At 46.3% G+C, this 24,353-nt stretch overlaps 2 protein-coding genes across 2 annotated transcripts; one reads left to right on the plus strand and one right to left on the minus strand.

The window, feature by feature from the left end:
- Window positions 1–2,600, minus strand: Ccdc87 (coiled-coil domain containing 87). Its single transcript, XM_032895299.1, is given in 3 exon segments — window positions 1–1,178; window positions 1,181–1,666; window positions 1,669–2,600. Coding segments are annotated over 3 exon segments (2,559 nt in total). The 5' UTR covers window positions 2,564–2,600.
- Window positions 2,601–2,715: 115 nt separating this feature from the next.
- On the plus strand, window positions 2,716–23,992 carry Ccs (copper chaperone for superoxide dismutase). The gene is made up of 8 exons (XM_032891215.1): window positions 2,716–2,856; window positions 3,146–3,218; window positions 9,213–9,350; window positions 10,016–10,193; window positions 10,645–10,705; window positions 23,346–23,423; window positions 23,494–23,597; window positions 23,695–23,992. Exons 1-8 carry the CDS (start codon window positions 2,818–2,820, stop codon window positions 23,846–23,848), a joined length of 825 nt encoding a protein of 274 aa, XP_032747106.1. The 5' UTR covers window positions 2,716–2,817; the 3' UTR covers window positions 23,849–23,992.
- Window positions 23,993–24,353: the final 361 nt, after the last annotated feature.

The raw sequence follows: 24,353 nt of genomic DNA on the forward strand, positions 1-24,353 counted from the left end.
TTAATGAGTAATGGGAGTGTTCTCAGGGGCCATCAAAGCCTGGCTGCTGTTCCTTGTGGACATGGATGATTGGTGGATGGTTTTCTGGGTCCGGATCAGATTTCGAATCCGCCGCTGCTGCTGGAGCCAGTAGAGCATCTCCACTTTGTCCTGCTTCATCTTTTCCAGATAGCTCCGTCCCTTGAAGGTCACTGGCTCACCAAAGACTGACTCTATCTTTTCCAGCAAGGGAATCAAACTAGATTCCACTTGACTGAGCTTCTTTTGGATATAGCTACGGAACCGATTCTCCTCCAGGAATCGATCCAGCAACAAATCGGGCTGGTAGAAGCGATTGGGGTCGGAGGCTTGTCGCTCAAACCACTCCAGTCTCCCTAGCAACAACTCCCGCTTCTGAATGGGCTTCAGGACCCGCTCCCAAGCCCTGATCAATGCTGGTAGTTGCTGCAGGCGTGCATTAGAGCTGTACTTAATGACCATGTCTAACCGACTCTGTTCAGGCACTTCCAGCATGACCCACAGTTGTTCTAGACGCTGCTGCAGGCTTAGGAAGTGGGCTTTCCCAAGTCTTGAGCTGTCCTCTATCACTGAGTTCCAGTCCCACATTCCTGGCACAAACTCTAGGTCTTCTTCATATTGCATCAGGGGAGGGGGTTGCTGAATATCTAGGGACTCTTTGATGGGGGCTGGTATCTCCACAGGAGCCTCCTCTTCATACATTTGGAAGATGACATGGAGGAAATCTGACTCCTGACTGGAGAGGTACTTGAAGTAGTCATCTGCAGACACAGAGGGTTTCATCCAGTTTATCCATGCACCCTTGTTCAGTCGCTTGTCCCAGCTTTTTTGCCTTTGGAGCAGTGTGAGAGAAGGCGTCTTTTCAGAGAACAGCTGCTGAGCGCTTGCTCTTCTGGCGTAAAACCCAACCAGATCTTGGTTGATGAATGACGTATGTTTATCTTGGTGTAGAAGAGATGAGGCCAAGTAGGAGGACCAATCTTTATCTGCTGATGGCTCAATTTGGGATGCGTCTTCAAAAGAGAAGTGACCAGCAGAGACTCGGCTTATCAATTCATTGTATATCTCTTTGGTGGTGTCCCCAATAAGACGATCAGCGTCCATTTCTTTGATGGCCTTACCATCCAGTTCACCAGTCAGATGGTTGTAGAGGAGTCCGCCCCCTCGAGGTGGAAAGAGTCAGAAAAGTATCTTTCAGAGAGTTGCACAGTAGCTACCTGGACTACGACTTGATCCTGTACCTTCAAAGTAACAGTGACTGGCTGTGGCTGGAGTGGAGTGACTCTTGGGGGTAGGAGATCCCACTTTCCAGAGGCTTCTTCCTCCTGCAGGCTCTTCAGCATTTGCTGCAGTTCCTCTATGTGCTGCTGGGCAGATAGGCGCCGGGTGAGGACTCTGACCAGAGGGGGCAGGCCGGAGTCCAGCAGTGAGTATCGACTCCACTCCATTGTCATGATCTTCATCTTTTGCTTTAGATCCTCAGCCACTATGTCCCGGAATGGCAGTGGTTTACTCTCTGAAGCCAAGATCAGTGGGGTGAGGGGATGAGGGGGGAGAGGAAGAAGGCCCAACTCATCTGCCAGACTCCACCCCTCACAAAGACAGGGCATGGACTGGCCCCTTTGGAGCCAGGGCTGGAGTGGTGAGGCGGGAAGGGGGGAATCTCACTGCTGGGAGGAGAATGGCTAGGCAGTGGTACCATCTGTGAGGATCTCCCTTCAATTTCTTTTTCTTTTATCATGAAGGGCACCCAGAGGAGCTGCTGTCTACTCTTCAGCTGGGGGATGGATCTCAACTCTTGCATTGGATCAGGTTCGGGCTCACTGGGGAAATCATATGGGCGGCTGAGTTGAACAAGGTAGTTCAGGTTGAGGCTAGTGCATGGCACTTGGTCTAAGCCAGTGCTGTGAGGCCAAGGGATTGGACAGAGCTTGAAAGTTCCAGGGGGAGTGGCAGGGGGACGCAACTTGAATATGTCTCCCTGGGTGCGCTTTAAATTCAGCAGGGTCTGAAAATCAGCCAGCAGGCAGCGATAGACATCGGGACTGGTGAGGAAGATTGTGCAATCCCTGGCAAGGTTGACCGCCAACCGGCTGAGGGTGGCTGACTCAGTGAAGACCCTTCTAGAGGTCGGCAGAGTCACCAGCAGGTGCAGGTAGCGTATGAAGAGCTGCTCACTGCAGATCAGCACATAGGACTCCAGCCGCTTCCGCAGCTTCTGGTTGTTTTCATAGTTCAGAATGGGTTCTATTGGAGGTTCTCGCCAGTTGCACTTCAGCTCCTCTAGGATAACCTCGGTGAGACAAAGTCGGTCCTCGGTAGTTACGCGCGCCGCCCTCCCGCTGTTTGCTAGCCTCTTGGACACCTGGCGGCACAGCGGCCCCACTTTCAGCTTTGCAAGCGGGATGGATTGCAAAGCCGAGACTTCTTGAGCGCTGCGTTTCGGAGGCTCGGGAGGCGTCGCCTTCCTGGGGAAGATCGACAGCGGACTCAGCAACTGGTGGTAAATCGGCTTGAGGTCAGGTTCCTGATTCTGTGGTTCCATCTTTACCAGGTAGTTCCCACTGAGCTGGTAGAGGACGCCAAATGGTTACTAAGGGAACTAGAGCGACGGCATCAATGCGCCTGCGCGGTCGATAGCCGCTACCGGACGGCTTAGATCTAGGCCCCAGCGAGCGCACGCGCCAAGGAGGTGGAGCAAAGGGCGGCCCCCGAGGCTCCGCCCATCCAACAAAGCTGAGTTGCGTTGGTCTCTGGACCCTACCGGTTGTGTGGCCCAGGCGGGTGACTGCAGCCAGGATGGCTTCGAAGTCGGGGGACGGTGGAACTATGTGTGCGGTGAGTGAAAGCTTCATGTCGAGCCTCGCGTAACTTAACCCTTGGGGTGATCGTTATCTTGGGAAGCCAGGAAAGAGCAGGCTTCTGGGGAGGTGAAATTCCGGGGTTAGAGTAGCGATGCCCCTCACAATGGGAGTGTGGGAGGGTGAGACCACTATCCTGGAATGCTCATGAGATAGTTAAGAAGGAATTTGAAGAGAAATCATATGCAATGTGTGCTTAGAGACATAGGGGAGGTGGAGAATTGGGATCATGCCTGACATGTTCTTCGGCCTTGCTTCTCTCACAGTTGGAGTTTACAGTACAGATGAGTTGTCAGAGCTGCGTGGACGCTGTGCACAAGACCCTGAAAGGGGCGGCGGGTAAGAGCAGAATAAATCTTTCTGGGATAAGCCCAGGGGTTTGTGTTTAGCAGTCTTCCCGTTGCACAGATGCATAAAGAATGAAAGGAAGTTTCTCAGAGTCCCAGGGATGTGGGGGCAGAGCCTAGAGTGCAGGCTTCAAGCTTCTGTGGCCAGAGCTGTCTTCAGACACAGCCTGTCCAGCCGCTGAGCATCATGGAACTAGCCAGAGTATATAAAGCACCTCCTACGAAGGGCGTTCTTGGGGGGACACCTGAGTTCTTGCTTGGGAAACAGCACAGTTCTGAGAAAGCAAACAGCATCCCTGGCCCAGTTCAGTGAGCTGAAGCCAGGGGGGTCTGCAGGAGACCTATCAAAAGAGGAAAGATATGAAAAGCAGAGTCATTTCCCTGACACTGGAAACTGGCTTTTTTTTTGTTTCTGCTGAATGTTAATTCAACTTTTCAGCCAGTATAGATTAGACACTGGGGGCTTCTAAGGAAAAATATTTACCCCTGTGCTTAGGTAAAGATCACAGAAGCTTTGCCAAAGGGGCATTCATAGAACACGTCCCTGGGATGCCATCGTGGCAATGGGAAGGAAGGAGGTAAGAGTCTGAAGCCAGGACACTGGTCGGGGGAGGATCAGGTGTGTGACTGTGAGACAGGTGCACTTTGGAGTTCGATCTGTTCACAGTCAGATGCCCTCTTTGCCACACACTTGGACAATGACTTCATGTTTATTTTCTTTTTTTCTTTTTTCTTTTTTTTTTTTTCGGAGCTGGGGACTGAACCCAGGGCCTTGCCCTAGCTAGGCAAGCGCTCTACCACTGAGCTAAATCCCCAACCCCATGTTTATTTTCTATGCTTCTGTTTCTGCAGTGTTTGAACAGTGTTCATAACCCAGTTGTTGTCACGAGGGGTGAATTAGTTGATACAAGTTTTGGGCCTGTGGTTCGAGCCCACTCCATTTCAGGGGGCTGTAAGAGGAAAGGGAGAAAAGCTTACAGGCAAAGGTGATGTTGTAGGAGGGAGATTGGGGAAACTGATTGTTTTGTTTTGTTTTATTTTGAGATAAACTTTCTCTACATATCCCTGGCTTTCTTGGAACTAATGTGTAGACCAGACTGGCCTCCAGTTCACAGACACCTGCTTACTTTTACTCCCGAGTGCTGAGATGAAAGGTGTGCGCCACTACACCCAACACTAGAGAGTGTGTGTATGATACGCTTTGGGGAGGGGGTTGTGCAGGTGGAGGTCAAGAACAACTTCAGAGTTGGATCTCTGCTTCCACTTGTCAGTTGTGTAGTGAGAATAGTTCACCCAGGGCTGGAGAGATGGCTCAGTGGTTAAGAGCACTGACTGCTCTTCCAGAGGTCCTGAGTTCAATTCCCAGCAACCACATGGTGGCTCACAACCATCTGTAATGAGATCTGGTGCCCTCTTCTGGTGTGTATGTACTCACATACATTGAACAAACAAACAAATCTTTTAAAAAAATAGCGTGTGTGCGCATACACACACACACACACACACACACACACACACACACACATACACACACACAAACAACAACCACGACAACAACAAAAACCCAAACCTGAACAGTTCACCTGCCTGACTTGGGATGAATTTTTTTTTAAGGTTTATTTTTAAAATCTTTTTTTTGTATGTACGGGTGTTTGCTTGCATGTGTACCATGTGTGTGCCTGGGGCCAGGAAGATGGCTGAGTCAGTAAAAGTGATAGCTGCATCAGTGTGAGAATCGAGGTCAGATTCCCAGCACCTGCGTCAGTGCCACACTGGTGTGGTAGTCCACCTATGGTCCCAGGCTTCAGCAGATAGACAGGGATCCCAGGGCAAGCTGGCTAGCTCGACAAGCCAAATCAGTGAACTCTGGGTGCAAGTGACAGAACTTGTCTCCACATAAAAGGTAGAGAGCAATTAAGGAAGACAGATGGCTACCACATGCACCTGCACAAGTATGTGCCCTCACACTCAGGTACATGCATGCATACACGCATGCATACTACACACATTTATACACGGGGGTGGGGGGGACACCTTGGCTTCTATGTGGAAAGCTACTAAAACAGTGGTTCTCAACCTACATCGGTCAAAGACCATTGTAAAACACAGATTCATATGATTCATTATGGTAACAATTGCAGTTAGGAAGTGGCAACCAAAAATAATTTTTTGGTTGGGGAATCACCACAACATGGGGGCACTGTATTAAAGGATCACAGCATTAGGAAGCTTGAGAATCAGTGGACTAAAGAGTCAAAAACAGGAAATCCATAGATAGGGTTCATGAGCAGGCTAAGGAGATGTGAGGTGTCTAAGGGAAGTGCTGAGGCCTGAATGTGTTTTGCACACACAGCAGATAAGGTTTACTGATGGTCTGGCCTGGGCATAGCATGGATTCCTAGACCCAAGATCTCCCAGGAGGAGCTGATTCTGTGCTCTGGATGTGGAAGGGCCAGAGCAGAATGTTCCTTGTGACTATCCCCTTTAGAATTGACTCAGTTGGTTAAGAGCACTGATTGTTCTTCCAGAGGTCCTGAGTTCAAATCCCAGCACCCACATGGTGGCTCACAACCATCTGTAATGGGATCTGATGCCCTCTTCTGGTGTGTCTGAAGACAACTACAGTGTACTTATATATAAGAAATAAATAAATCTTAAAAAAAAAAAAAAGAATTCCCGACCTCACTCTGAAACAGAAGGAGGTGGGGCTTCCAGTGGTGTGGTAGGTCTGTTTGGCAGTTGGATCTTGGAGTATAGCCAATCCAGCCTTTAGTGAGGGCTCAGTGGAGAGGAAACAGAAGGGCAGTTACTGTAGGGCAAATGTGAAGGGCTTCAGGGATGATCACCTCCCATGACTTTTAGGAAGAGAGTAAAGCTCTCTTTCCCAAGGTCTTGGGCAACGTTCTCCCTCAGTGTATTCTGTAAACTGAAACTCTTCTGCTCAGCTAGGAGAAAGCCAAGCAGATTTCACTTACTGAGGCCAGAAAACATGGTTATATGCAGTCTCTTTTTTGTGAATAAGAAGCCCACAGATGCCTTGAAATTGCTCTGTGTCCAACCAAAGTCCCACCTGTCTGTCTCCCCAGCAAGAATGCTTCTTGGAAAAACTTTGGAATATGTTACTTTTCAGTGGAATGGCTCCAACTCCATTAGCTCTTCACTTACCTTTCCAAAACACAGTTTAAGCAAACCTGGCTTCAGCACTATGTCCCTTCAGTGTCATAGGCTTATAGTCCTAGCACTGTAGAGGCTGAGATTGAAAGAATGTGAATTCAAGGCCAACTCGAATTGCAAATTGAGACCATGTTTCATGAAAGGGTGTGTGTGGCTCCTCAGCTACAGCCCGATGGTTCAGTGGTTCAGATGCTACTGCTCTTGCGGAGAGCCTGTGTAGTCTCCAGATCCATGTCAGGTGGCTCTCAGTTACTTGTCACTTTACTTTCAGGGGATTCGAGGCCCTCTTATGGACTCTACAGGCACCTGCACTTGCACACCCCACCCCCAACATAGACATAAAAACATAATTAAAACTAAAATAAGCCAAAGTGCTAGAGAGATGGCTCAAGAGTTATGAGCACTGGCTGCTCTTCCAAAGGACTCAGGTTCTATTTCTAGCATTCTGGCTCTCAACTGACTGTAACTCCAGTTCCAAGGGATGTCCTGCTTTCTTCTAGTCTCCACAGGCACTAGGCATATGTGGTGCACAGACATATGTGTAGGCAAAATGCTCACATTCATAAAATTAAAAAGATTAAAAAGATTTATTAAAAGTCATAATTCAGAATAATATGGCATTAGTTATGCAAAAACTTCTCCATAAGAATGCAAGAATTATCTCGTAGGATTACATACCCTGAGGTGACTTCAGGGATTTCAAGGGTAATAGGACCCTATTGGCACTTTTAGCTGATACACTGTGATGGTTTGTATATGCTTGGCCCAGCCCCATTTGGAGGTGTGGCCTTGTTGGAGTAGGTGTGTCACTGTGAGTGTGGGCTTTAAGACCCTCACCCTAGCTGCTTGGAAGCCAGTATTCTGTTAGCAGCCTTCAGATGAAGATGTAGAACTCTCAGCTCCTTCTGCACCATGCCTGCCTGGATGCTGCTATGCTCCCACCTTGATGACAATGGACTGAATCTCTGAACCTGTAAGCCAGCCCCAATTCAATGTTGCCCTTTATAAGAGTTGCCTTGGTCATGGTGTCTGTTCACAGCAGTAACAGGGTTCTAAGAGTTCTAAGATACACACTTACTTTAAATTTGATCTCTGTGGACCACATATAGTTCCAGTCTTCACTGAGTTGACAGCCTAGTGAGGGAAGTAACGGAGTGTAATCAGAACAGGGTGAGTGCTCAGCTCTAGTGCGAGTGCAGTAGATAGTGTGTGTGTGTGTGTGTGTGTGTGTGTGTGTGTGTGTGTGTGTGTGTGTGTGTGTGTTGGGGAGCCCCAGGAAGCATGGGCTAGGTCTTCATACCATGAGTAAAAAGTTTGGGGTAATTGTTTTTGCGCTGTAACTAGGGTGCCTGAATTTCAGTTCTGCAGTCTATATACTTTCAATACATTGCTTCATTGTTCTGCACTTTGATGTCCTTATCTGTAAAAGAGATAAATTCCCGGGTTATCCTGAACATGAAATGGAACAATCCAGATAAAGCACACCAAAGAGGACTCAATGGGCTGTGAGATGGCTCATTGATAAAGAACACTGGCTGCTCTTGCAGAAGACCTGGCTTCAGTTTCTAGCACCCACCACATGGCAACTCACAATGGTCCAGGGGAACCCTAACTAAGACAGGATGAACCATCCTGTTAGGGCCACTACAGCCACTGCATGGAATGCATACACATAGGTAGACAAAGCACGCATCCACATAATCAATAAATCTTAAAGAAAAAAAGAGAGCTTAGTCTAGGGTGCATGCTCAGTGTCAGCTCTTAGGATGGGAGCCATGGTCCTCCTTAATGTGAGTAATAGCTTTATTGTGCCAAAGCTCATATGCTATAAAAGTCACCAATTTGAAGTGTATGGTTCACTTAATTCATTCACTGGGCTGCCCAGCCATCTCCTCTATTATATATTCATTACCTTATAAAGAAATCCCCTATCATCTATCACTTTCCTGTTCCTCCACTCTACCCTCTATTCCACTTCCTGTCTACACATTGGCCTGTCTTGGACATTGCATACAAGTGATATTATATGATCTATGCAGCCATCTCTGCTGCTGTCACGTAGCAGAATGGTTCCCTCATCTGGGCCACAGTATGTGTTTGTGCTTCACATCTTGTTATGCAGTGATGGACACCTGGTTAGTGTCCACCCGTTGGCTGTCTTGGATAATGCTAATATAGCCAGCCCACTCTTAAAATTTCTTTACTTACTAACTGCGTTGGGGACACACATGCCACAGCATGTATGTGGAGGGCAGAGGACAACTTTGTGGAGTCTGTTCTCTTCTTCCACCTTTAGGTAAGTTCCAGGTTAGCCCACTTTTATAAAAAAAAAATTTTTTAAAGACGAGTATTCCATGTTCCAAAAGTCTGGGGTGCTAGTACATACCTGTAATCCTAGAATTTAGAAACTGAAGCAGAAGAATTCGCCTCAAGTTCAAAGCTGACCTGGGATAAATATTGAATTTCAGACCAGCTTGGACTACAGAGTGATACCCTGTCTCAATAAACCAAAAAGTAAGATAGCATCTGACCTGTAATAAGAACTCAAAAAAAAAAAAAAAAAAAAAAAAGGAGGGAGTGCAGCTCAGTGCTATCAGTGATAGAGCACTTGCCTAGTACGTGAGAGGCCTTGAGTTCCATCCCCCACCCCCACGACTCACAAAAATACCACACCCAAGTTCTTAATACTAGAAGGACGCTTCCAGGTTTATCTCTGGTCATATGAAGCTTTGTAGCATTGGGGCTAGGAAAGCCCTGTGCTACCAACATGTGGTGCTGGCCCTCTGCTGACCGCTCCCCCTCTCTCTGCCAGGTGTCCAGAATGTGGAAGTTCAGTTGGAGAACCAGATGGTGTTGGTGCAGACCACTTTGCCCAGCCAGGAGGTGCAAGCGCTCCTGGAAAGCACAGGGAGGCAGGCTGTACTCAAGGGCATGGGCAGCAGCCAACTAAGTGAGTGATTGCTCATAGTCTTGCTTTTGGCCTTTGGGACCGGAGGTGTGGAGCAAGAACTGGGATTAATCTAACCATGAGTCTCGGGACTGGGCTGGATTGGCTTTGGGGAATTATGATAGTGACGTGAGATTCCTCCCCTGCTCTTCCTGAGCCACTGAAAGGAATGGATGTTGATCTGTCTGAACAAGAGTTAAGGCCACTACCCGAATTCTTTTAGTCAAACTAAACAAACCACACACACCATACCATGCACCCTCCCCACCCCCCGTTAGACAGGGCTATCTCCCTTAAAGCAGGGTTTAAGAAAATATCATTAAACATAGGAAAAAGTGGGGCTCATATAGCCAAACAAAACAAAATAAACAAACAAACAACAAAAAACAACCCTATAAGGCTAGGGGGGTTCCAAGAGGTTTGGTAACTTGGCAAACATCTCAAAATTACTTGGCAGAGCATTCTATCTTATCAGGGAGGAGGTTGGGGTAGAGGGTTTGGGAACAAGTTAAATTCCAGGAAATATGTCAAGACATGGTTAAACCCAAGTTTTACAGAAAACAGGAATGAACTTATTCTGACCTTGTAACCAGATGGCTTTAATTGGACAGGCTGGTCCATTGGGGTGGGGTGGCATGGAAAGACAGTGAGCATTTCCTGCCTTGCAGAGAATCTGGGAGCAGCAGTGGCCATTATGGAGGGCAGTGGCACCGTACAGGGGGTGGTCCGCTTCCTACAGCTGTCCTCTGAGCTCTGCCTGATTGAGGGAACCATCGATGGCCTGGAGCCTGGGCTGCATGGGCTTCATGTCCATCAGTATGGGGACCTTACGAAGGACTGCAACAGGTAAGTCATCCTTAACATCCTGGTAGCGTCTTTAGCTACACACTTTCACATTCTGTTGTCTTCACGAGTATTCTCGTGGGGGCGCAAATACACAGACCTCGTGCAGAGATCAGGAAACTGAGGCTTATAGACGTTAAGTGGCATATGAAAGGCTTAGAGGATGTAAAATCAACATCTGAGATACAGGGAAGGAAGGGGCCCTGTGTCTAGTGGTGTCTTCTATAATATGATTGGTTGTTTACTCCTCTACATCTCCTGAAGCAGAAATTCACAGAAGACACAATCCATGTGCTTAGTTTCTATGTTTTTTGCCCTTATTCTGGCACAGAATAGGTCTGTTTGTTGAATAAATGAATGAGTGAATGGATGAATGAAGAACAGAGGTATACTGTCAGAGAAGAGGGTCTAGACACGATTATTTGGATACCTATCTGCTACTTTTCATCCTTAGCTGTGGGGACCATTTTAACCCTGATGGAGCATCTCATGGGGGTCCTCAGGACACTGATCGGGTAAGTGTAGGTTTGGGCTGGGTTTGGGCATAGAGAGAATCCAGGGACTCAGAGGCAGGCAGTCAGTTCTTGGGCCTTGCTCTGTGTGTGGGTCTTTCCTTGCGTCTGTTGTTGATTAGCTTACCAATTTTACTTGGTAAGTCTTGTGAGCAGGGCCCTAGGGATACAATGCTGTACACCCCAGTGCCTGCCCCGAGGAAGCTCAGTTTAGCAGGGGAAATTCCATGTACAAAGATACTCTTGGTAGGGACCCTTGGAGCTCCATTCTTTTCTGTCTTTTATTCTTTGTCCCCTCTGTCTCTTCTTCCCTCAGCCTTTTTCTTTCTTGTGCTAAGCATGGAGCCTAAGGTTGCACACATGCTAGGCAAGTCCTCTGCCACTGAGCTGCGTTTCCAGAAATACTGAGGTTTCGTTTTTCCACCATAGAATTCCTTTCCTGTCTTCAGGGAGTTTCTGCCACATTAGTGATCTCTGTCTTACATTACTAGTACATCTGTACTAGTAATTATTCAATTACTTGATTGAGTAGGAAGGTCAAAGAGGAGCACAGAGGTCGTGGTAGAGGACAGTTCACATCATGGTAGCCAGAAAACAGAGAGAAAGGTCACAGGAAGAGGACAGACAAAATGCAGCCCTTAAAGACATTTCCCTATGGATCTATTTCCTCCAACAAAGCCCCCACCTCTTACCCTCCACCATCTCCCAGTAATGCCAACATACCATAAATCTATCAAGGGGTGAATCCATTGATTATGTCAAAGCCCTCATGGTTTACACATCCAGAAGTGTGCTTTACAAATACCCTAGGTGTTTGTCAGTTCAATCAAATTGATAACTAAAATTAGCCATCACAAGAGCATTGCTTTCTTGCTCAGAGATTTGGTGTTCCTTAGTGCTCTTTTAAGATCCCTCTCAGGGGAGTGCATCCTCTCCCTGTACTTGGAGTAAAGCCCTAAGGCAAGTTCTGGTTCTGAAACCTAGAGAAAAGACAACTCCTTCTTCGATCCTCTCAGGACTCCAGAGTTTGTCTTAATTTTCTATCTTTTTTTGTTTATTTGAGATAGTATCTCAAGTAGCCCAGGCTGACCTCAAAATGGTTAGGTAACCAAGGATGGCCTTGAAGTTATGGTTTTCCTTCCTCTACCTCGCCAATGTGACAAGCATGAGTCACTGTGTCCTGCTGTCTATCTTGATGTCAGTCCACAACTTCCTGGCACAAAATCAGTGGAACCATGGTACAAGCTCGACCGTCCCAATCTAGTAGAGCCGTGGTACAGTGTGAGCATTCCTATCTGCCGGCCCAGATCATGCGTTCCAAACTCGGAGACTCTATTAAGTGCTTATTTTTACTTAGGAGTGCTCAACCAGTAAAGCGTATGAAAATGTTCTAGAATTGTGGGGCTAGACAGATGGCTTGGTGGTTAAGGGTGCTTGCTGGTCTTTCTGAGATGAATTCAGTTCCCAGCAGCCATGTTGGGTGTTTCACATTGCCTGTAATTCCAGATCCAGGGGATCCAACACCATCTTCTGGTTTCTACAGGCACCCATACACACTGTGGTATACACACATATCTAGAGATACAGACATGTGAAGAAGATAAAGATAAATCTGTAGAGCTGAGCATCATGGTGCACCTTCAGTCCTAGCATTTGGGAGGCAAAGGAAAGCAGAGCACTGTGAGTTTGAATCTAGCCTGGTCTGCACAGTGAGTTCTAGGCCAACCGAGATATATAGTGTAAACTTGTCTCAAAATTATTTATAAAAGAAAATACTCTAAAATAGAACAGAGCACCACCACCAACAAAGTACACAGAAATAAGACATGCTGGTGTTGAATATTTCATTACCTGTGTGTGTCTGTCTGTCTTTCCTTTATGGTTTTTCCAGACAGAGTTTTTCTGTGTATTCCTGGCTATCCTGGAACTTGCTCTGTAGACCAGGCTGGCCTCAAACTCAGAGACCTACTTGCCCCTTGCCTACTTAGTGCTGGGATTAAAGGTGTGCTCCACCACTGCCCAATGCTTATGTGTTTCTTTTTTTTTTTTTTAATCTAAGTTTGTTTGTTTATTTATTTATTTATTTATTTATATCCCAAACACTTTCCCCCTCCTAGTGCCTCCCTCACAGAGTCCCTTCCCCTCCTCCCTTCCCTTCTCTGAGAGTGTGCTGCCTCTCCCTGAATCCTCCTCCCATGGTACATCAAGTTTCTGCCAGATTAGTCTCACCCTCTCCTATTGAGACCAGACAAGGCATCTCTGTTGGGGAGTGGATACCACGGTCAGGCTTTAGGGAGAGTCTCTGCTCCAGTTGTTGGGGGACCCTCATGGAGGCTGGGCTGCATATTTGCTACATATGTGCTAGGGGCCTTGTTCCAGCCTGTGTATGCTCTTTGGTTGGTAGCTCAGTCTCTGTGAATTCCCAAGAGTCCAGGTCAGTTGACTTTGTTGGCCTTTCTGTGGGGTTCCTAACCCCTGCCTATGTTTCTCAATGCATTTAACTAATCTTTTAGGCCTTTAACAGCTCTGTCTTTTTTACTTTTCTTTTTTTTTTTTTTTTTTTTTTTTTTTTGGAGCTGGGGACCCGAACCCAGGGCCTTGTGCTTGCTAGGCAAGCGCTCTACCACTGAGCTAAATCCCAGCCCCGCTCTGTCTTTTTTAAATGGTCATAGTACCCCCTCTCTGCTCTGAGGTGAGATAGACATGTTCTTTTTGAATGGTCCATTGCACAATGCCATGCTTGTAAGTGATGTTGCTTTGAATTTAATGCCACTAATATTGGGGCATAAAATGACAACTTTTTATTATTGTTGGGTTCTGGGAATTGCCACTCAAACCATCAGTCTTAGTTAAGCAAAAAAAGTTTATTGAACACAATGGATGTCCAGGTCCACAAGAAGGAAAAACCTAATTGTGGCACTTGTCTGTGCTCAGGGCAAGTATTTTATATAAAAAACCAGGTTCAAAAGTTAAAACACGGGGTTGGGGATTTAGCTCAGTGGTAGAGCACTTGCCTAGCAAGTGCAAGGCCCTGGGTTCGGTCCCCAGCTCCGAAAAACAAAAAACAAAAAACAAAAAACACAAGCAGTGAAGAGGTACAACATTTTTGGTTAACTAGACAAAGTATTATCAGCTGACCTTTAAGCTGATTGGTCCCGAGTGAGGTAGGGAGTTGGACAGGTAGTAAACAAGGGAATTTCAGAACATCGAGATAATAGGGTACAAGTGATTCAACCATAACTTTTTGGCTTATTAGTAGCATTATTCAATGTCAGTTAGAGTAATAACTATGAGTTTAATTTCACGTTGTAAGTAACATGGAGTCTGAATACCAAATGGCTACAGTTATGTTAAAAGGAGCGGGCCTCAACAATTGTCTCCCAGCTTTTCAGGGATAGATGCCTGGGTGCCTCTGGCTTGGACTCTCGGAGCCTGAGTTATGGAGTTCGACAAGGGAAAGATCCGTTTGCCCAGTGGCATTGGCGGTTGCAGTGTTGTTGTTGGCAGGCCTTGGGTCCTTGGCTGGACAACAGTCCTTTGCTACAGGAGCTTCTCCCTAGAGCAGCTCACCACACACAAGCTGGTGTCTCCCACACGAGAAAGTAAGAGTGCATCTAACATGGAAGGAAGGTTCATGCTCTAATCTAATCAGGGAAATGGCACTTGCTCCAGTCCACACAAAAGTGAGTAAATCACACAGAATGGGAGTACAGGGAGGGGTCCGTCCGTCTGTCCATTCGTCCGTCCATGCGTAGGCTTTCTGCCTCCTTGGGTTTTGAAGGGTGATGGTGAGATCTGCATATGGATGAGGCTGAGGTAGGTTGGTCGCTTTGGCAGAGGGAACCATCTAGGTCATAACAGAGCAGAGATGTTCCTGAAAGGCAAAAGACTGCTTTGGGACTTGTGTCCTCACCCACAGACCCTACTTGGGACAGGGGATCAGAAGGAAACAAAACCAAAGAGGACTGTCCTAGTTATAGCAACACGTGCCTGAAGTCATAGCATTTGGGAGGTAGAGACAGGAAGATTAGTTTAAGGCCAGCCTTGGCTACATAGCAAATTCAAGGCTGTGATAAGGTCATATGTGATCTTGTCTCTAAAAGAAAAAAACAAAAACAAAAACAAAACCCTCCCCGCCCCCAAAAGCAAAACAGGGGGTAAAGGCATTTATTGCCAGGTCTGACAACCTGACTTTGACCTCAGCAACCTACATAATAGAGAGAACTGTCTCCTGTAAGCTGTTGTCTGATTTCTATGTGCTCATGTCTGTGTGTACATGAACACCACACACACACACACACACACACACACATACACACACACACACACACACACACTGAAAATGTAAATAAACCAAAAAGTTATGTATGTAGTCTATTTATAGAGCATATACTTAGCATGTATAAGACTCTAGAATTATTTGATTTTTTTTCCAAAGATGAAATAAGGAATGAACAAGAATGTAGGAAGGATGGCACAGGGTTAGCAAGTTAGTTCTTCATCCAGATGGAATGGAGTCAGCATGGGAAACGACATCCAAGCCAGGCTGTCTCTTGCATTCCCACTACTAGTCCCATCCCATCCCATCTCACCCTTTAGCCCTCTGAAGTATAAAGGAGACTTGCCATATGTCTTAGTCAGGGTTCTCAGAGTCACAGAACTGATGGGCAGTCTCTATATGGTAAGGGAATTTGTTCTGAAGACTTCCAGTCTATAGCCCAACTCCCCAGCAATGGTCAAGTGTGAAGGGAAGTCCAAGGTTCTAGTAGTTGCTCAGTCCCACAAAGCAAGCAGTTGAAGAGCAAAACTTCCTTCTTCCAATGTTCTTACATAGGTCTCAGGTGTGCACCACCATGCCTGGACCTGGGACTTGCTTTTTCCCAGGTGACCTTGAACTCAAGAGATCTCCTTGCCTTAAGCTCCTGGGATTCATAACCACTTTGCCTCAAGATCTTCATACCAAGATTTAGGTCAAAACCTTGTATCTCCCAGCCTCAAGATCATCACAGGTGAACCTTCCAATACTAGATTGTAGTTCATTCCAGACATAGTCAAGTGACAACCAGAAATAGCCACTACAATCCACCCCTTGTCAACTTGACACAAATAATATCTCACATCCATATGAAACAATAACAAGGTCAGGAATATGCCTAACATGATATAACTATTCTTTGTACAATCACAAACGCATTTGTAATTTACAATGGTGCAATGTCCCTTGGGAACATTCTTTTAGTATCAAAACTTAAACACCAATTGATGTTAAAGAAATTGGAAGAAAGCATAAATAGCTATACAAATATGTTCTTAGCAAAATAAAGCAGAAGAAGCATTCGTATTACTTTGTAATTCTCGTCTTTGGTTATGTGGCCTTAGCTGGTATTTATAACTACTTTCCTCCACTACCCACTCTGTATTTCCTCCACCCTCTGCAAGCCCCTCAGCAGGTCTTGGCTCTTTTCCTGGAGGAGTGGCCCATACCTTCATTCCTGATGGGTCTCTCTCCTTTGTCATCCTGCTTGGAGCAGGCTGTTGTAGTTTCCCATTGACTTTAATCACAGGACATGGTGGTACTAAGAGACGCCCTAAGGGATCTTCTGCACTCCAGATATAATCCTTCTTACCTCTGTTGTGTAGAGGCAATCCAATTTCCCCATGGTAATCTGGATCTATCACCCCTCCTAACACTGCTATTCCTTTCTTAGCCTGTTAGTTTAAGGGCATTAGAAACCCAAAATGACCAGGGGTGGGGGAAGTCTGAGCTTCCAGTTCAATGGGATGATTGTTTTGGCTCCTGGTAGGATCACTTCCCCCTCTAGAACCAAAATAGATAGGCCAGTGGAACCTAGAGTTGTGGGGACAGGAAGCAAAAAATTTTCCTAGAGGGTAACAAGTGAGTGGAATTATTCCCTTTTCCACACCTTGATTCCTGGCTATGGGAGAAACTGTACCATATATCAGATGCTGATTCAAAGCATATACTGCCTTCTGAAGGACTCTGTCTCAGCCATCCATGCTGCTGCCACCTAATTGGTGCTGTAACTGCGTCTTCAAAAGGCTATTCCATCTTTCTCTCAGACCAGTTCAGGGTGATGGGAAACATGGTAAGACCAGTGGATTCTATGATTGTGGGCCCACTGTTGTACTTCTCTGGCTGTGAAATGAATTCCTTGGTCAGACGCATTACTGTGTGGGATACCATGACGATGGATGAGGCCTTCTATAAGTCCATGGATAGTGGTTCTGGCAGAAGCATTATGTGCTGGAAAGGCAAATGTATAGCCAGAATAAGTATCTACTCCAGTAAGAACAAAACGTTGTCCTTTCCATGGAGGAAGTGGTCCAAGGTAGTCAACCTGCCACCAGGTGCCCTCGAGGAATGGTGATGAATCTGGGGCTCAGTGTTGGTCTCTGCTGTTGTCAGATCTGCCATTCAGCAGCAGCTGTAGCCAGGTCAGCCTTGGTGAGTGGAAGTCCCTGTTGTTGACCCCAACCATAACCTCCATCTCGGCCACCATGGCCACTTTGTTCATGTGCCCGTTGAGCAGTGACGGCTGGGGACAGAGGCTGACTGTCCACAGAACAGGTCATCCTATCCACTTGATTATTGAACTCCTCCTCAGCTGAAGTCACCTTTGCTGAGCATTTACATGGACACAAATACCTTCACGTGCTTTGCCCATTTGGAGAGATCTATCCACACCCTTCTTCCCCAGAAGCCTTTCTCACTAATTGTCCAATCATGATCTTTCCAGGTCCCTGACCATCCATCAAACAAATCCATTGGCGAACATTACATCACAGTGAACTGTACACATGGCCATTTCTTCTTCCAAACAAACTGCAATGCCATGTGCACTGCCTGAAGTTGTGCCCGCTGTGAAGATTTCCCTTCACCTGTATCTCTCAGGGTTGTCCTGGAAAGGGGTTGTAAGGCTGCAGTTGTCCACGTCTGGGAGGTGCCGGCATAACGTGCAGAGCCATCAGTAAACCAGGCCCTATTCTTCAGTCAGCTGATAACAGGGAACACCCATGAGGCTATAGGCACATGCTTGGCAGCAGTTGGCTTTGGCAGTAGAGACCATAGGCATTAGAGCAACTTCTTCATGTAACTTGCATGTGCCTTCAGGCCCTGCCCAGGCCTGATCACGTATAAACCACTAACACTGATAATAGACTGCTGCTGTGCACGTCTTACTTTATGACTTGGCGGGTCTGATAACACCCAGCTCATGATGGGCAGTTCATGTCGCATGGTAACTTGGTGTCCTATTGTCAAACGTTCAGTTTCCACTAAGGCCCAATAGCAGGCCAAGAGCTGTTTTTCAAAGGGAGAATAGTTGTCTGCAGAAGATGGTAGAGCTTTGCTCCAAAATCCCAAAGGTCTCTTCTGTGAGTCACCTACAGGGGCCTCCAGAGGCTCCCAACAGCATCTCTGTCTGCCACCAACACCTGAAGTACCATGGGGTCAGCTGGATCATGTGGTCCAGTGGTAGAGCAGCCTGGACCTGATGAAGAGCTTTCTCCTGTTCCAGGCCCCACACAAAGCTAGCAGCTTTCTGAGTCACTTGGTAAATGGGCCTGAGTAACACACCCAAGTGAGGACTGTGTTGTCTCCAGAATCCAAATAGACCCACTAGACGTTACGCTTCTTTCTTGGTGGTGGGAGGGGCCAGGTGCAATACCTTATCTTTCACCTTAGAATATCTCTGCATGCCCCACACCCCTGCACTCCTAAGAATTTCACTGATGGACATGGACCTTGAATTTTGGTCAGATTTATTTCCCATCCTCTGATATGCATATGTGTTACCAATGAGCTCAAAGTGTTTGCTACGTCCTGCTCACTTGGTCCAATCATCATAATGTCATCAATATAATGCACCAATGTGATATTTTGTGGGAGAGACAGATGATCAAGATCCCTTCTAACTAAGTCATGACACAGGGCAGGAGAGTTAATATATCCTTGAGGCAAAACTGTAAAGGTATACTGCTGGCCTTGCCAACTGAAAGCAAGTGCGTCTGGTGTCCTTATGGACAGGTACTGAGAAGAAGGCATTTGCTGGATCAATAGCTTCATACCAGGTACCAGGAGATGTGTTAATTTGCTCAAGTAATGAAGCTACATCTGGAACAGCAGCTGCAATGGGAGTTACTACCTGATTTAGTTTCGGATAGTCAACTGTCATTCTCCATGATCCATCTGTCTTCTGCACTGGCCAGATAGAGTTAAAGGGAGATGTGGTGGGAACCACCACCCCTGCATCTTTCAAGTCCTTGATGGTGGCAGTAATTACTGTATACGATACTGGTTTTGATTCACTATTTTCTTTGGCAAAGACAACTCTACAGGTTTCCATTTAGCCTTTCCAACCATAATAGCCCTCACTCCACAGGTCAGGGAACCAATGTGAGAATTCTGCCAGTTTCTATCCCAATTACATATTCTGGAACTGGGGAAATGACCACAGGGTGTGTTCAGGGACCTACTGGTTCTACTGTGAGTCGGACATGAGCCAAAACTCCATTATCACCTGTCCTCCATAAGTCCCTACTTTAACTGGAGGGCCACGATGTTTCTTGGGGTCTCTTGGGATCTGTCAATTCAGAACCCATATCTAATAGACCTGGGAAGTCTGATTATTTTCTTTCCCCCAGTGTAGAGTTACCCTTGTAAATGCCTGTAGGTTCTTCTGGGGAAGAACTGGAGAAATGCTAATAGCAAAACTTTTAGGTGTCTTATCAAGATTCTTCCTCAGGGGAACCTGGCCACCCCTTTTTGCAAGGGGTTCTTGGTCTGCAAACTGACTCATGTCTGGAAACTGATTCACTGGCTGTGATTGCCTTTTGCCACGATCCAATTTAGCCTTTCATTTGTTCGAGAATTTTCTGCTTATACAGATCATACAGATAAGCAGTAGGCTTCCTATGTATTTCATGCCTGGAAACATCATGACTGATTAGCCAGTACCAAAGGTCCAAAGGAGTCATGCCATTGTAAATTTCACCTCTCCTGTGCTGGCCATTATGGGCTATGTCATTATAAGTGTTGTTTTGCCTGCACTGTCCATTATAATAACTACGATCACCTTGTCTCTGGCGATTCAGTGCTGTCACCTGGCCCTTGTTACTTCAGGGCCCAATTGAACCCATTGCATTTAATCCATCCAATTGAGCAGCAGCATCTCCAACCCTAAGGTCTGGTACAAGGAAAAGGGCAAGAAGAGAACCCTTCAAGTGTGCTAGTGCCCCTCTCACCAGTTTGTGTCTTATAGGATCTGTGAAGGGCATAGCTTCTGGGCCTTCCCATTGTGGAGGATTAGGTTTTATACAAGGTAACCACTCTAGCTTTGCAGTTTCCCTGAGCCTTAAAATCCCTTAGTCAACACTAAGACAAGGGATATCCAACTCCTTTTCAGTAGGCCATCTTTTGATAAATGCTTCAGCCAACCATTCAAACAAACTTCTGACACTTTCACTGTGCAAGCTTTCATATTAAACCTAGACTCTCCACTCAGAGAGCCCCTATCAATGAAGTCAGCCTGATCTAGTTCTATGTCCCTTCCACCATTATCCCACACCCTTAAAATCCATTCCCACACATATTCCTCAGATTTCTGCTTGAATGAATTAGCAAATTCATTAAGCTCCTTAGTAGTGTAACACATTTCCTCATGGACTACACTGTCTACCTCCCCTCTAGGGGCCTGCTTTGCTGTGAGTCTGGTTATAGGTCTAGAAGAAACTATTGGTGGGCCTTGAGGAACATCAGTATTGTCTTGTCTGGCATTTTCTTCAGAGAAAGTCACTACTGGTTTATCAAACCCTGAGGGATTGATTTCCTTGTGTGAAAAAGGCATTTCAGGGTTGGAGCTGAGGGTACTTCTTCCTCAGGTGGGTTAAACCCTTGAGAATCTGAAGATTCAAACTTCTCTGCTTCAACAGGGTCCTCCCATACATCCCCATCCCAAGTTGTAGGATCCCATTCTTTGCCAATTAATGCCCTTACTTCAACTGCTGACACCCTCTGAGGCTAATTCTTCAAGTAAGAACTTTCACTGTAATCCAGCTTATAAGAGGGCTTCAGTTCGATTTTCTGCAACTCGAGCTCTGTGGCTGCTGGAGATCCTGCAAGGACACACTTAGAAATCTTTAGATTGTTTACTTGCATCTGGAGCTGTTCAATTTTATCATACAGCTCATTCTTTTCCTTCATCAATTTTTCCAGACATACGAAGAGCAACAAGCCAGCACAATCATTTTCTGATTTCCTCCCCAAATTTGTAGAAAATTTTGTACACCAGGTCACCTAATTCATCACCAGTTAAAGTTGATGGGTCAAGATAATCAAAGGCAGTAGCCTCTAAATTTGAAATATAGTTTCCACCACAGGCCTTCAATATTCTACGAGCTCTCAGGAGAGAATATCTGGAGAGGTTTCAGTAGTTGAAGGTGCTGATGAATTATTCTTTTTCTTTTTCTTCTTTTTTCTTTTTTTTTCGGAGCTGGGGACCGAACCCAGGGCCTTGTGCTTGCTAGGCAAGCGCTCTGCCACTGAGCTGAATCCCTAACCCCTGCTGATGAATTATTAAACCAACTCCAGATTCTTAAAAGATTCATCCTTATACTTCTGCTCCTCTAGAACAACTCCTGGTACCAACTTATGTATTAGTCAGGGTTCTCTAGAGTCACAGAACTGATGGGCAGTCTCTATATGGTAAGGGAATTTGTTATGATGACTTCCAGTCTATAGCCCAACTCCCCAACAATGATCGGCTGTTAATGGAAGTCCAAGGATCTAGTAGTTGCTCAGTTCCACAAGGCAAGCAGGTGAAGAAGAGTGAATCTTCCTTCTTCAATGTCCTTATGTGGGTCTCCAGCAGAAGGTATGGCTCAGATTAAAGGTGATAACCTTGAACTCAGAGATCTCCTTGCCTTAGTCTCCTGGGATTCATAGCCACCATGCCTCAAGATCTCCATGCCAAGATACAGGTCAGAAACTTGTATCTCCCAGCCTCAAGATCTGGTTCACAGGTGAGCCGTCCAATTCTGGATTGTAGTTCATTCCAAATATGGTCACTTTGACAACCAGGAGTAGCCATTATACCATGCTCTATTGAAACTCCTCTTGGTTCCCAGGTCCCAAGCGTGTAGGCTGGGCTCAGCATCCTACAGACATGAAGGCCTCTCCAGGTCTACCTGCTGTGTATTTAAGGGAGGGATTGAAAAGACTGCCTTTCCTTAATTCCCTTTCAAGATCATGCCTTCAGTTACTCTGCTGCCTTCTTCAACCCCAGAAACAGTTGGCAAGGTCCCGGTCATCTCCACCTTGGCTCTCCACCATTAAAGTCTTTAGCATAGGGAATTGTGACAAAAAACAAAACAAAACAAATCATCATCATCATCATCATCATCATCATCATCATCAACAACAACAACAAAAAAACAGGTGCCAGCTCTGTCAGACAAGATACAAAATAAAGTTGAAGCCAAATTTCTGTTTGTTTTGTTTTGTTTGTTGTTTCTTGAGACAGGGTTTCTCTGTGTAACCTTGGCTTCTGGAAGTCACTCTCTAGATGAGGCTAGCCTCAAATTCATAGAGATCTGTGTACCTCTCAGGGCTGGGACTAAAGGCATGAGCTACTATGACTGTAGAAGCCATTGTCATTCTTCACTGTGTAGCAGTGATACAGCTCAGCCTAGCCCAGGCATTTGTGTCTGCCCGTGAATCATGTTGGGAATGTTTGATCTGTACAGATGTAGGTTTCTGAGGCTTACTACTTGGGTCCTGACCCCTCAAAACTCTATCAATTTCTCACTCTGTTCTCTAATGACCTCTGATGTATTGTAGGCTCTTAATGTATGGCCTGGCAGAATGTCTTACAGTGGGAGTGTGTATCTGTATGTTTGTGTGTATGTATAAGTGCACTTACACACACACACACACACACACACACACACACACAGGTTGACTTCAATTATCCTTCTTTATTGCTCTCCATTTTAATGTTTTTGAGATAGGGTCTCTTCATGAAAACTGAAGCTTGTTTTCACCAGACTCACTGACCAGTGTGAGCCCCCAGGTTCTGTCTCTGCACCCCTAGCACTGTGATTATGGGCACATACCTCCGTGCTAAGCTTTCACCTGGGTGCTGGGAACCTCAGCTCTGCCCCACCCCCCACTTTCATGACCTCCATTGAGCCATCTCCCCAGCTCTATGATCTTTTCTTTTTTTCTTAACCTTTAAGTGAGAAGTAGGCAAAGCCATCATTTTGCCCACCCTCTCATATTTCTCCCCTCTTGTTCCTTGAGGCTGGGAGTTAGAAAAGTAATACTGGCCACTGTGATGTTAAGAAAAGTTAACTGTAGCCACCTTAAGCCTCAGGGAATGGAGGTTGGCCTAGGGATCCCCAAGCTCCTGAACATTTGGACTTAGGAAGGACAGGAAGTCAGCTGACTGGCGATGGAAGCCACGCTTGGCAATAGGCTTGTAGGGAGAGAGGTTGAGTTTGACTGGGAATGCTGGCTCTTTGCAGCATGGTGGCTTTCTGCTCAGGATTTCACTCCTAGGAAAGGGAGTGTCTGGTGATCTCTGAGTCTGTAAGTTTTTCTCTTCCCTATTGGGTCTCATTTCAGCACCGGGGAGATCTGGGCAATGTTCACGCTGAAGCTAGTGGCCGAGCTACCTTCCGGATAGAGGATAAACAGCTGAAGGTAAGGTGGGAAGAATGTGGGGACCCTCCTTGAAGGACTATGGAGACCAGGCTGTTGTTTCCCTTCCAAGGTGTGGGATGTGATTGGCCGCAGTCTGGTTGTTGATGAGGGAGAAGATGACCTGGGCCGGGGAGGCCATCCCTTATCCAAGGTCACAGGGAATTCTGGGAAGAGGTGAGTTATGCTATCCCCAGCAGGAGGGGGTGATATGCCAGTGGGGCACATGAAACCCTGAGGAGACCTATGCTGACCATAATACATCCCTCCACAGGTTGGCCTGTGGCATCATTGCACGCTCTGCTGGCCTTTTCCAGAATCCCAAGCAGATCTGCACCTGTGATGGGCTCACTATCTGGGAGGAGCGAGGCCGGCCCATTGCTGGCCAAGGTCGAAAGGACTCAGCCCAACCCCCTGCTCACCTCTGAACAGAGCCTCCTGTCAGGTTATTCAGTCCTCCTACCTGAACATCTTCCTGCAGAGGGAGCCTCAAGCCCTTGCTTGTATAGGCCTAAAGGGCAGATAGGCATTGTTGTATCCTGAGCAAATTAAATTGTTACTCTCAGATGGCATTCTGTGTCTCTGTGTCCTTTAATGGGCTTAGTGAGTAGAGTCTCTCTGCTGTCTGTATCCAGAGCTACCCCTTGGCTTTGTTAAGTCCACATATATCCTGAGTATTCCTCATCCTCTTTGGAGTCATGATAAAGGGCCACAGCATGTCTGTTTGTGATCTCCCTGGGTCCCTCACTATTAATGGCTAAAACTAAAAGAACTCTGGACCTTTCTTTCCTGGGCCCCATGTCTCCATGTGATCAGGGATCTAGCATTAGGTCCTTCCTCCCTGTGGATGGACCCATAATATGGAAACAGGGAAACCACAGTGGCCCTTTTCTTCTCTCTTGTTAACTGAGTATCAGAAAAAAGAAAGCCAGG

This window comes from Rattus rattus, chromosome 2 (assembly GCF_011064425.1).
Source record: "Rattus rattus isolate New Zealand chromosome 2, Rrattus_CSIRO_v1, whole genome shotgun sequence".
Classification (NCBI taxonomy): domain Eukaryota; kingdom Metazoa; phylum Chordata; class Mammalia; order Rodentia; family Muridae; genus Rattus; species Rattus rattus.